A 12,293-nucleotide genomic window follows, 5' to 3' on the forward strand; every position below is an offset into this window, starting at 1 on the left:
CCGTGGATACCAGCCAGACAGTGCCAAGGTAGGACCACCTCATAAATTAGGAAACCCATAAATATTTGCTCATGTTTTAAGTTTAGCACGAGCTTGCATTTACATATCTAAAGGTGGTTTTGTAATTTATGCGCTTGGAAACTCAAGGACTTAATGCCATGGTGGTCTAACAGTTGAAACTGGGTTTTATACAACACCAAGAGACAAATGAACACAAATGTTTTCACTTGCAACATTTAGCAAAACATGACTGTTAATACCATTTAGAATGACAAAAATATCCAACGCTATGGTAGATGAGAGATAAAAGGTAATATGTCAAAAGAACAAATTTAGCAAAAGAAAAACAAATAGTTCCAATAAGCATGTTCATCTCCAAATTGGGCATGTGGCTGTTACGCAGTGAAGCACATTCCTCCACACTCAATAAACTTAGCTAGATCAATGTGTCAAAGAGCAGACAGATAACGCTAAGCCAGACGTAAATCTTAACCATCTCTAAAATCTTTTCATGTGGTATTACTCACAGGCCATATTCTCTTCAGTACAGTAAACACTGTGACAGGTACTTTGAGCTGCTGGTTCAAGAGGACACAGAAAAGTGGTTTGTGCTTCAAGCCCCCAGGGAGCGGTTAGAAAAGGAAAACTCTTGAGTAAAAATGTTGTCAGAAAGAGTAAAGGCTTGTTTTAATAAATCATAAGAACAGGGTGGAAGGAAATTATAATCTGAAAACATGATTTTTTTTTACTTCAGATGTATTTTGTTATGTACATCTATATTTAAGTGAGACATCTTTCTATTCTAAATTAAAAAACAACGGCCTTTTTTTTTTTCAGACGTCCTTGCCTTTTATTAACTGGTCTTGCTGTCTTTTCCCTCACAGTCATGAAAAGTTAAAAAAAAAAAAAAAAGACTAAAGCGTTTGTTCAGCAAAACAAAAAAAAAAGGGAGTGAAGCATAGATGTGAATGACTCATACAGAAGAATGCCTGAGAGTCTACGGTTCTTTCCACAACTTACAAACACTGATGTTTTGTCTTTGATATGATACTGCTCTTTAGAAACAAGCTGTAAAAATTTGCATCACCAGAACAATTTATTTCACTGAATTTAAATTAAAAAAGAAATTCTCAGAAAAACTAATCAAAACAAACCAAAAAAAAAAAGAAGAAAGAAAATCATATTTCAGAAATAAATACGTCAAGAAGAGTGAATGACATGCTCTTTAGGGATTAAGCAATTTGTGAAAAGAATAAGAAAAAGGAAGACCTCTTTGTTTCAAGATTCACATGTAACTCATTGGACTGACTTCAGGTTTCAATCTCCTCCCAGTCGATTGAACCCACTTTCTGAAACCCCTACAAACAATGGGGTGGAAAAAAAATCACATACGTTTCATGTCACCCTTCAGCTGGTGAGTCAGGTTGCATTTAAAAAATGATATTAATAGGTCTTCATTTATACATTACAGCGATTAATCACAGTCATCAAAGTAGCATGAATTTGTTCAGGGGTGACCTCACTCTCCAGTTCGGTCGAATTTTGATTTAAACGATGTAACAGTACATGTTAGCACTGCGAAATGCGTAGAGTTAATAGTGAGTCAGATAATGCAGCCGTTTATGTGTTAGAGCAAAAAGGTCAGTGGACCTACAGCTACTCTGGGTGTGCTTTGTTCAAACAAGCCAAGTAGCTGCTTCACATGCAAATATTTTAAGAATAGTACCTTACTGCTACCCAACAACTTACAATGTCTCAGTATTAAAAATTAGTCTTAAGGAGTCGATTATTTGCATTCTTTTTTTTTTCTTTAGTAAATGATTAAACAAAAACACGACGTGACATTTATACCCTGTTTAAACCAAGCTACTTTCAGTCATATGCAGTAAGAGCTTTCAGTGGAAAACATGTGCAGATTCACCACTACTGTACTAACAACCACTTAAAAAGAGAAAAAAAGATAGAAGAGAAGACATCAGAAGGGTTTAACTTCTACTCTACATTGATATCTTTATTAACAATCATAGCCATGTTCTCAACAGTGGAAAATTTATAAATATATTTTTCTTTTGATTCATCTTGGCACTTATGGCATGATTCCAGTTATGGAAAAAATAAAATCGAAATGTCCTTAGCGCTTTACAAAGCACTGATATCCAATCAACAGCTTTTTCTTCAGAGAGGAAATCCTTTATGTACACGATGGCTTAAAGAACCCAGATCAGGTTCTGTGCCATGGATGGGAGAGATCAGAGTGCATGGCAGGTCCAGAAACCATCCACAGCAGGCCACCTGGTTGATCATCTGGCCTGGCGTTTCCATTTGTTGTTGTTGTTGTTGTTGTTTTTTAAAGCAACAAGATTTCCACACCAATCTGGAGCCCAATCCCAGATATTCCATGCTCGGTTGAAGATGGTGGTGTGCCTGACGTCCTTCTTTTCCTCTTGTCTGACTCTGCTTGCATCAGCTGAGGGGGAGAAAGCAAACATTGTCCCAGGATACATCCACACTACTGTGCATCCAGACACAAGGAAGGGGGGCAGGGATTTCTGTCCGCCCACAAGACCTAAATGTTCAGGCTAAGGCCATGGGGCACCAGGGTTCGCCCCTCACTGAAGCTACATCTGACGACTGGGTCAAGCCCACGCTGGTGTACAGGCTGTCCTGTCCCGGGTACTTCACAGCTGAGCCCGAACCTGCTCCCTCCCCTGAGCCGGAGAGCACGGACGAACTGACCTGCAACGGCAGCACATGTTTTTTTTAGCCGTGTAACTGTGTTTGAGGTGCACACATTTATTTCATAAAAACACATTCTCTGCTGGGAATGTGATTCAGATTCCATTGGAATTACACAACCTGAAAAAGCACCATCCGGAGAAATGTCAAGCACGTCTTACAGTAATATTATGGTGACACACTGTTTAGCAGCAGTCTTCACCACTAAGCATCAGTCAGCGTGATTTATTTAAGCAAGACACCTGTTACAGCAAAGAATGTGTGCTTTCAGTTTGTCATCACAAAATAAGGATATGATTATGAACCACGTTGAACTTTCACAATAAGTGTAATCATACATTAGTTTGGCTTTTTGTTGTTGTTGATGAGTTGTGTACCAGATCAGAAAAGTGTCCAATTACAATTTCACAATTAAACTAAAAAGGTCTTACCCCAGACACCTGTCCAGAGGGAGAGCTGTTTTTGGAGCAGTCTTCAGAATTGGATGAAGAGGTGGATGTGGGAGTCATGGAGACAGGGTTATTATTGCCTTGTAAAAAAAAAAAAAGAACAAAATGTTGATTGCTTTTACTATCAGGGAGGAACATTTAACGAGAGCCACGTCTGTGAGCAGTTATTGCGAATAACTCACCAGAAGATCCCTTGGTTTTACTCATTGTTTTCGGTTTTCTTTTCCTGGTCTGGATTCCCTCTTTCTTCATGGCGAGCGGCCGAGGTACCTGCAGGACCCATCACGGTTTGAAGAGTACAATGTTGATGAGTGGGGCGTCAATAATTAAAATAAAAGCTACATTTTTAGGGGAACGTCGACTAAAATTTGAACTCACCCCGTGTAGTTTTGTGTAAAGCCCACATGCGTTACACACCGGCTCTCCCTCCGCGTTTCTGCGCCACAGGGTAGTTGTGCTAGTTTGGCAGTTGGCGCAGGAAAGGCCGATCCTTCTGGAGGTTGACTGGTGGTAAAAGATATAAAACGGATCATTATTAAAATGTGTCTTTTTCGTAAAAAAATAAATCTGACACGCAGAAATAAATGGCTTAAGAATCTTTACGCAAAAGAAGGCGTGAAAAAACGTTTAGTGAAAGACACGCTTTTCTAATTAAATTACAATTCGGCTACTCTTACCCTATTTCCTAACGATAATAAAGGTCCTATTGTGATTTCCATTTTAGTGGCATTTACGCATGGCTTTTAAAAAGGGTGTTTCTTTTCATAAAGGCCGTACGTGACATCTAATTTCCCATGAAAAACTGTGCGTAATGGCACCAGGAAATATTTGCCTGTATTGGCGCCTATTTGGATCTAAATAATCCAGCATAGTCTGTGGATAAGATTTCAGATAAAGCGACAGATTGTGTTTTTTTTTAAATTCCCTCAGTTTGTGTATTTTTTAATGAAATTTCAATATTAAAACCATTGCACTTAAAATGTAATAAGTGACCTACTTACATTAACCTAAGTTAATATTGTCCGCTGAGTGATGCTGATCAACCTAACATATTCCCAAACTAAAATTTTTAAATGCGTTAAATTGTGAAATACGCAACCAATAGATTTTTATCCATTTTATATAACAAATCACGGGCATAATCCAACTGCAATAAAATCAAATCTGAGTCAAAGGCTAATTCGCTCAAAGGGGTCTCGTTTCGTAGCAGCATTAGATGAATATCATCGGTGATGACCTCCAGCCATTGTCTGAAACAATTAGGCAGGAAATTGAGCGCTTAAGTGGTCTCCTGTCTCCTTACCGTCCGTTTCTGTGGTTTAATTAATGGCCGGCTCAGGCCATTCATTTTGCTGTAAAGGCCGCAGGCGTTGCAGAGAAAGTGGCCCGTGCCGTCGCGCCTCCACAGCGGCGTGGAGATGGAGCCGCAGTTCACACACTCTCTGCTCTCCCCAATGTCGTCGAGAATATCTGAAACTGAAAAGAAAGGTTTAAATCAGAATAACGCACCAATTCTCTTTTTCATCTCAATATTTCTACATTTCTAAAGGCACTTTCTGATATTTACTTTAAGATGAGGCAAAGGCTAAATATACAAAAAATCTGAAAATATAACTTGACACACTTTCAATATATGTTTGTTAGTATGACAATGTTGGTTATTACTAAGGGGTGTAATTTTTTTTTGTTTCTTTCTATTCATTTTTCTTTTTCTTTTTGTAGCACATTTTGGTCAGAGACATGTTTACGCACTCAGGTCTAATATTTCGGCAGCACGGACACAAAACGTGCACTTTTAAACCACACACAGCAACATCGTGAAAACACATGAAAGCACATTAAGAATGTTTTTATGGTTCTTTCCTTTATCGTGAATTTTTGTTAATGTTCTGACACCAACAAATAGCACCAGGGCCTTAACCTCTGACACTTTATCTGTTGCCTAAAATGCATTCTCTTTCATTTTTATTCCCCATCCCAGACAGTGTGAAAAAGAAACACACCCGTGAACGCCCTCCCCCTCCTCCTCTTTTTCATTTTTCTTACCTCCGTTTGGTCCTCGAATCAAGGGCGCACCTCTACTTTGCAACGTGTGCAACATTGTGTTATCAAAAGGTGCCCCGGTCCAAGGCGCGGGCAGCTGGGGTGCAACATAAGGAGAATATGGACTCGGGTAGGTCCCACCGAGGGAGCGTGAGAGGCCGTACTGGTCCCTGCTGCTCACATTCAGCGTGTTACTGTAGCTGGTGTCCCTTGGTGCCCCGTTATTCATAGGCGGGCTTGGAGGGTAGTGGAAACGACTGGAGGTGTGCGGGCTCCCGGTGCTGTACGAGGGGCTCTCAGGGGCGGACTGCGACCAGACAGAATGACTGGAGACAGCATGGTTGGGCTGAGCCGACCCGCTGGCCTGCAGGTACGACAGGCTGGGGATCATGGGGTTCACCCGAGAGCTGGGGACATACACGGGAGAATTGGGGTTGGAGTGCATATAACCACCAGAGGAGGAATCATATCCAGTCTGGCTCTGGGCTGCGGCGATAGCCAGTGTTTGGTACATGTCGGTAGGGTCCACTAGAAGGCTTGCTTTGTGCGCTCCTGCGGAGAGGACGAGTTTACTCCCCTGATCCAAATCCGTAAAGAGCGGGATGTCCTCGGCAGTGGTCAGTGTGTTGTTATGGTGTCCGAAGTGAAGGTAGGAGTGTAGCGATCTGCCGTCCGAGCGGCGGTGCCCCAGAGCGTCAAGCTCGTTCGGAGGTGTCCTCAGCGCCTCCGCAGTGGGCCCGTCCCTCCTGCTGTCACCGGGCAGGTAAGTCTGCTCAGCCGGTGACCCTGGGCTACTGGATGCTTCTCGCTTGACCATGGACCAGTTGTTTTCGCCCAGGTCCATCCAGGAGCACTTTCCATACACCGTAGGGGTAATAAAAATGATCAGCGGGTAGTCTCCCCTGTGACAAAAACAAAACGAACAGTTAGAAAATCAAAGGGGATTAACTCTTCGTGGTGCGCAAAGCGCAAAGCAACTCCAAAAGTACCGCAGAAACATCCAGATAGACCCTCACCAAGTGCCTGAAAATCTCGCAAATCAGCTTCTGATGCACAGCTTGTTTTCATTTTTCAATAACCTAAACTTCCATTCTTTCTAAACTTTGAGGGCAAGTTACGCATCACCGCTTCGGTGTCATCTTTAGCGCAGATCATCCAACCGACAGTGACTGCCACACTCCCATCAAGCTCTCTTAAGAGGCACCGGGTTCATCCGTGTCAAATCACTATCCTCCCACACACACACACACACACGTTTACTCACACATAACAGATAGGAAACAAAACGCAATATGTCTTCACGGCAAAAGAGATAACCGTTTGATAAGACCTCGAGAGAGATAAGGGCCGAGAGGCAGGCCGGAGCGATAAAACAATCCCTCGAAATGATGGCTTAATTTAGGTGTCGCAGCGCTCTCCACCACACGGACAGATGTTTGGTGAGGACAGAAGAAAAAGACGAGACATAAGACTGATTTACACCACATACCTGCGAGTTGTTCCATAGGTCGCACGCAAAGGTCCTAATAGCGCGCCTCTGCTTCTCTTGGAAGAAATGGGAAACGTCCGTGAGCTCTGACGAGGTTTATGAGAGGAGGCGCTTCTGGTGTCCGCGGCTACAGGAGGCGGACCAATCACGTGGAGTGTGGAGCGGCTGGAAACACGGTGGGGGTGCCAGCCTGTGAGCTCCTCCAATCAATCACACCGAGAAACAGAGAGTGGAAGTTAAAAAAAAAAAAAAAAAAAAAAAGAAAGAAACTCGATCACATCTAAAACTTAGAATAATATGAAGCTGCGATCATGCGTCAGATAGTTTTCGACAGTTTCGGACAAAGATGGAGCTCCACCCTTTTTCTACGGTTCTGCTTTCGATTTTTTATTATCCGCTTTTTTTCCTGATCAACAAGTACTATGAATTATAGTGAGCTGAAGTGTTTTCGACTGAAAGGTCCAGATAAGAGTTCTTGCATTTTGTTTCTTGTGCCAGTGTTGTGTTGCCTCTGTTGGATTGTTGTTCCGAACCTGTTCCACACAACAGCCAGATATTTCCATTTTTAGCCGTATTAAGCACAAGTTCTAATCAAAATCATCTGATTTGCTCCAACACTCTGTTTTACTATTTCACTCCGCGTTTTTCTTACATCGGAGAGGGGGTGAATTGTATTTTCAACACTTAGTTTAGAGAGTTTAGAGAAAATGATCAGTTCAAATTATCTGATTTTTTTAAAAGTTTTTTTTTAACCAAGTTAAATTATTCAAAATGTTGTAATAAATACCTCCAGCTTGTCTAGTGACAGCTCACCATTAATGCGTTTTATTAAAAAAAATAAAGAATAAAGAAAAAAATCCTATCATGGCACATTATCTGATAATATTTAATATTTATTCTGCTACTTATAAATTAACTCCTTAGTAATACATCAATGTTGGATCTTTTCTCCCTCATGAATAAGACGACCGACAGGATATTAGTTTCAGTTGCTTATGAGATCCTTTGTTACTTTTACAGGTCTGTATTCAAAATCCAAGGCCCGATTGCTCCCTCCTTAGTTTAATCTCCCCACTCAGCGCTGTGATTAATAAACCCGCTCCTAATTGGTTTATTTAAGGCAGACGCTTTCAGTGGGGATTAAAGGGCTCCATGAGTGTGGAAGCACAAACTCTCAGCAGCACGTCTCTGCCGCTTTGAGCCGCGATGATTCGCTCAGCCGCAATATACATTGCGATGAGTGAAGTGATCAAAAAGCAGAGAGGTGTCAATTAAATCATTCCCTCATTCATGGGCCTTCAGGTGCGCGCTCGCAGAGGTTAACAAACACTTCACCACAATCACAGCCATTCAACAGGTATTGCTACATTTGTCTGAATGGGAGATAGTGGGATGAACAGTATTACTGCTGATGCTGTTTACTATACTGCTGAAAGCACATGGAAAACTGGAAGTTGCAGGGGAAATCTCAGTATAATCCACCTTCTGCATTTTAATAGATTGTGTAATACTACTCGACCTACCGAAATGAGGACTGTACAATTTACTATAGCAGCCTCTGCTACTACACAGCAGAATAAACTGTAGCTGCCACTACATTTCCTTCTGTCGTGCCTGCACTTATAGTGGTGCCAATGCCACTATTCTACTCATTTGTTGATATTGCCAAATGCATTCAGCTTAGTACATCGTTTAAAAGCGGCCTTTTTGCGCTGGAGTTGCGTGGCTCCGTATGAGTATCTGTGCGCTTGATACGGCCATAAATCTGAGTGCGGCTGATGGGCAACAGCTCATATCAATTCGTCCTTGCTCCCACTTACTGAATCAAGTTGGACGCAGCATCTGACAGCTTTGAGCTTTTGAGGATTTTTTTTTTTTCATGAGAGGGAGGAACCAAGCCCGGTCGCTACTGTCTCTCCATCCCATCGTCCCAGCCAGTGAGCAGTTGTCAGGGAGGTGAGAGGATACAAAACCCCGTTGTTGTTTTCTTTTTTTTTTTTACATTTTCTTTTCTCTTCTCTCTCTCCTTCTCACCCCCTCCGTCACACACCTCTCGCTGCGGAGCCTCGACTTGATGAATGAGGTGTTTTCGCAGTGATGTCAAAGTGTGCTGCTCTGACACACGGAGCCTGTGGGAAGAAGTGGCAGGACGCCGCGCTGTCTCCACATCTGTCCAGACGCAGTCAAACACCGCGGGCCTCGGGACTGTTGTCAGCCGCGTAAGGAGACGCAGGCCCCTAATCTAATTATCGTTATCACAGATAATTTGAGCGCAGAGCGCCACAGTGTAATCCACACATATAAATCATAACCGTTCGCTAACAAGCCGACCACTGCACATGATACACAATAACGGCAATAAAATGGCCTATGTTAGATAGAAAAATACATTTAAAAAAAAATCATACAGAAATACAGTGGAAATGTCCGTTTTTTCATCAACAATTATGAAACAAACCAATAATAATGATGATAACGACAAAGATCGTGTTGATCCCAGGTTTGCCTGATTGTTTACCTAGGTTTATCTGAATAATGTTTGTTTCTTCCAGGAGGTGTAACAAGCTGATGGCCGACCCTCTCCAGGTGTCACCGCCCTATGTACCGACTTGATAATGATTATCTCCAACACTCCACCGCTGCTCCTGATGAGCTAATACTGCTGCAGAATGCTCACTGTCGCGGTGATGCAGCAGCGATCCACGTCTCACTTTAAAAAACAACAACAATAATAAAAAAAATAGCTCAAATTATTCTCATCCAAATATGCCGGATGTTCACGACGCGGGATATCTTGCTCATTTTAAAAAGCCGGCCTGAGCGGTGAGAGTTTGTGACTCAGCGGAAAAGTCGTTGAATTCTCTCCTCTGTTACACAGGGCAGTAAAAAGCATTGTGGACATTTAACACGCCCTGCGTGCGCGAATGTCTCTGATGTCTGAGTTATGATTAATGGGAAACGACCGCGAAGCAGGAAGCAGATACTATTCATAATGTCAATTACCAAAAGAAGCTGCATTACCCCCCTTTCTAAAGTGTGTAGGCCTTTTCATAATGATGAAATACTCAGCCGTCAATTTTTACATCTGCTTTCTCCTTTCGTTAACGCTTAATAATGGACGGTTTACGTTTAGAATGAGATCTTGAGACGCATCATGTTTGCATCAGTTAGGTGCAGGTTTGCACCTCAAATTGGATTCTGACCATCCATTGCAGTCCTTGCAATACTGCAGCTGAATTCACTATTAAAATATTTTCCAAATGCTGAAAAGAATTAGAATTGCCAGCTTTTTGCCTAAGAGACATGCCATACAAAGTTTTTTTTTCTCATCAATAAATCAATGCTTTTTGTATGCCACGTGGAAAATAGAAAAAAAATCCTATTCCTAAAGACAGATTTCAATAAGTTCCTTGACAGAGGTATGAAAATACATTTTTTTTTGTGGTTTGATATAAGTGATTTATAAGTGATTGATGCGTTCATGTATCCCACAGATATAAAGGGGTCAGATGAAGGCAAGGAATACTTTATGTGGAATATGTTAAATATGTGTTCTTTATCTAATATGCTAAATAAAGACAAAAATGTTATCTTCAAATGAAAAATTCCAGACATTAAAGGCTTGCACACAGGGCTATACTGGAAGTTCTGTTCAACATGTAGGTAGAAACTACACAAGGTCATTGTTTGTTGGAATAATGATTGCAATAAAATTCTACTCATTATGTTATATGACAGCACTTGCACACGTCATCTCGTGTCTCCATGATAGATGCAGCACCAGCTTTAAGGAACCGGTTTTTAACTTGGTTGGTCTTTGTGTGCGAGGCTAAAACAAACGTCCGTGCCCCACAATGCAACAACACCAAAACAAAAGGTAGTGCGAATAATGCCAAACATGAATAATGGAACTATTTCTTTTTGCTTGAAAGCGTAAACCCATCACCTCAGTCCACACAAGTTATGAGGAGAATTTTTCTCCCATTGTTAAATCTGACACAGAAAATGTCAAATCTATTTCCTATATTTACAACCTCCTGCTCCCAGGGCCTTTAAAACATCAACATATTTGCTCTTATTTTATGGAAGACTGTTAAGTTTTATACCTGCAAGTCTTTTCCTGTCTGCCTTCAACTGAATGGCAGCCTGTCCTGAGCTGCTGGAGCAAAGGCTGCTGGGAGGCTGTGAGCGCCAGACTCTCCTGTTTGAAGTGGTAGATGATTAAACGGGTCATGACAGGTGTAAAAGCAACCTTTGTCATTTTGGACATGTACCGTCCTTGCCTGCTTGGCTCGCCCACAACGGAACACCCTGCTCACCTGCCTGCTCGCAGCGAGTGTGTGAGCACAGATGTGTGTGTGTGTGTGGGTTTATGTGGCAGGGTCGGGGTGGATTTTGTGGAAACTCCCAACGCTCCTGCACCATCAATGCTGCCCGACGGTGTCATGAGAGGAATGAGTGGCATGGCCCTGAATGGAGAGGTGCTGTTTGTTGAGTTGGCTCTGGGCATGCAGAAGTGGAGCATGAAAAAGAGATTCCTCCTCGGTTGTGATTAGTCTGTGATTTGAGAAGTGATGGAGGCTTGTTTATCCGTTATTATTTGTTTCTCCGATTCGTGACCTCAGTGTCATGACGTCATATCAGCCTGACACAGACTTCACAGCTCATTTGACCTCTTAACTTTGGCTCCAATTGCTCTCATCATGAATCAACTTTAGTATGTGTTATTATATCATGACTTGTTTTTATCTCTTGCGCAGCTCTAATCTTTTCTTCCCTTGACAAAGAGCCATCAACATGCATTAGTAGGAGCACTGCAGTTTAATGAAGATAGAGTGCCTTTGCTCTGATATCAAATAGCAGATAAATCCAAATAAAGCTTTGATAAGACAAGCCGAGGCTGAGCAAATCATACTGCACTGTGCAGGATGAGGAGGATTAGAAGATCAACATCTCATTATGTGTAATTACAATATTTATTTGCACATTTTCAGGTTAAGTTTAAGCATACTGGATGTGGAATCAAACTGATAAAGGCTGCTCAGAATGGCAATAAAAGTTTGCTAACGTTTCAAGCTTATTTATTGGTGCAAGCTCTGCTGTCAGCATCAAGTTGCTATTTTTTGATATCCCATAATCTGGATGAATGTCAGAGCCCCATTGATGCTTCTGTCTTGGCTCACGGAAAAGTGACTTTTCCTACTCTTGATGTCTATTCCAAGTATGTCAGGTACTACCACAAAATACTTTGGTTAACAGACGGTTGACTCACTGCAGGGAACTTCCCGTGTATTTAGGAGGGTAATGACGATGAAGGAAGCTGTGATTCTTTCTGCTACTTTGGGACATCCACCTGGAAAGAGCCAATAGTCAGATAACACCTAATCCACCAGTGATAAAACTTAAGTGTTTAAAGTTTTAAGTGTTTAAGACAAAAGTAGGCAAACAGTGTGGATCAACATGCTTAGTGTACACACTTGCAGTATAAATACTACACAGGAACTGTATGAGCAGGAGTTTTAAAAGGAAGAACAACATGACGGTGCACAGGTTCATTTTTAGAGTCAGATGTGGAT

General features: G+C 41.8%; 1 protein-coding gene across 2 annotated transcripts; it reads right to left on the minus strand.

Moving 5' to 3' along the window:
- Positions 1-662: 662 nt before the first annotated feature.
- On the minus strand, positions 663-6,890 carry gata6 (GATA binding protein 6). 2 transcript variants are annotated; one of them, XM_072363259.1, is made up of 7 exons: positions 6,718-6,890; positions 5,232-6,130; positions 4,489-4,661; positions 3,564-3,689; positions 3,368-3,455; positions 3,168-3,265; positions 663-2,736 (listed from the first exon to the last, which is right to left on the minus strand). In XM_072363259.1, the coding sequence occupies exons 2-7, from the start codon at positions 6,070-6,072 to the stop codon at positions 2,575-2,577; spliced, it is 1,488 nt and encodes a 495-aa protein (XP_072219360.1). In that variant the 5' UTR covers positions 6,073-6,130; positions 6,718-6,890; the 3' UTR covers positions 663-2,574. The 2 variants fall into 2 exon arrangements, with proteins under 2 accessions (XP_072219360.1, XP_072219359.1); XM_072363258.1 differs by lacking the exon at positions 6,718-6,890 and adding an exon at positions 6,245-6,498.
- Between the last annotated feature and the right edge of the window lie 5,403 nt (positions 6,891-12,293).

The sequence above is a fragment of the Leuresthes tenuis genome, unplaced genomic scaffold, assembly GCF_036924035.1.
Source record: "Leuresthes tenuis unplaced genomic scaffold, fLeuTen1.0.hap1 SCAF_14, whole genome shotgun sequence".
NCBI classification, from domain to species: domain Eukaryota; kingdom Metazoa; phylum Chordata; class Actinopteri; order Atheriniformes; family Atherinopsidae; genus Leuresthes; species Leuresthes tenuis.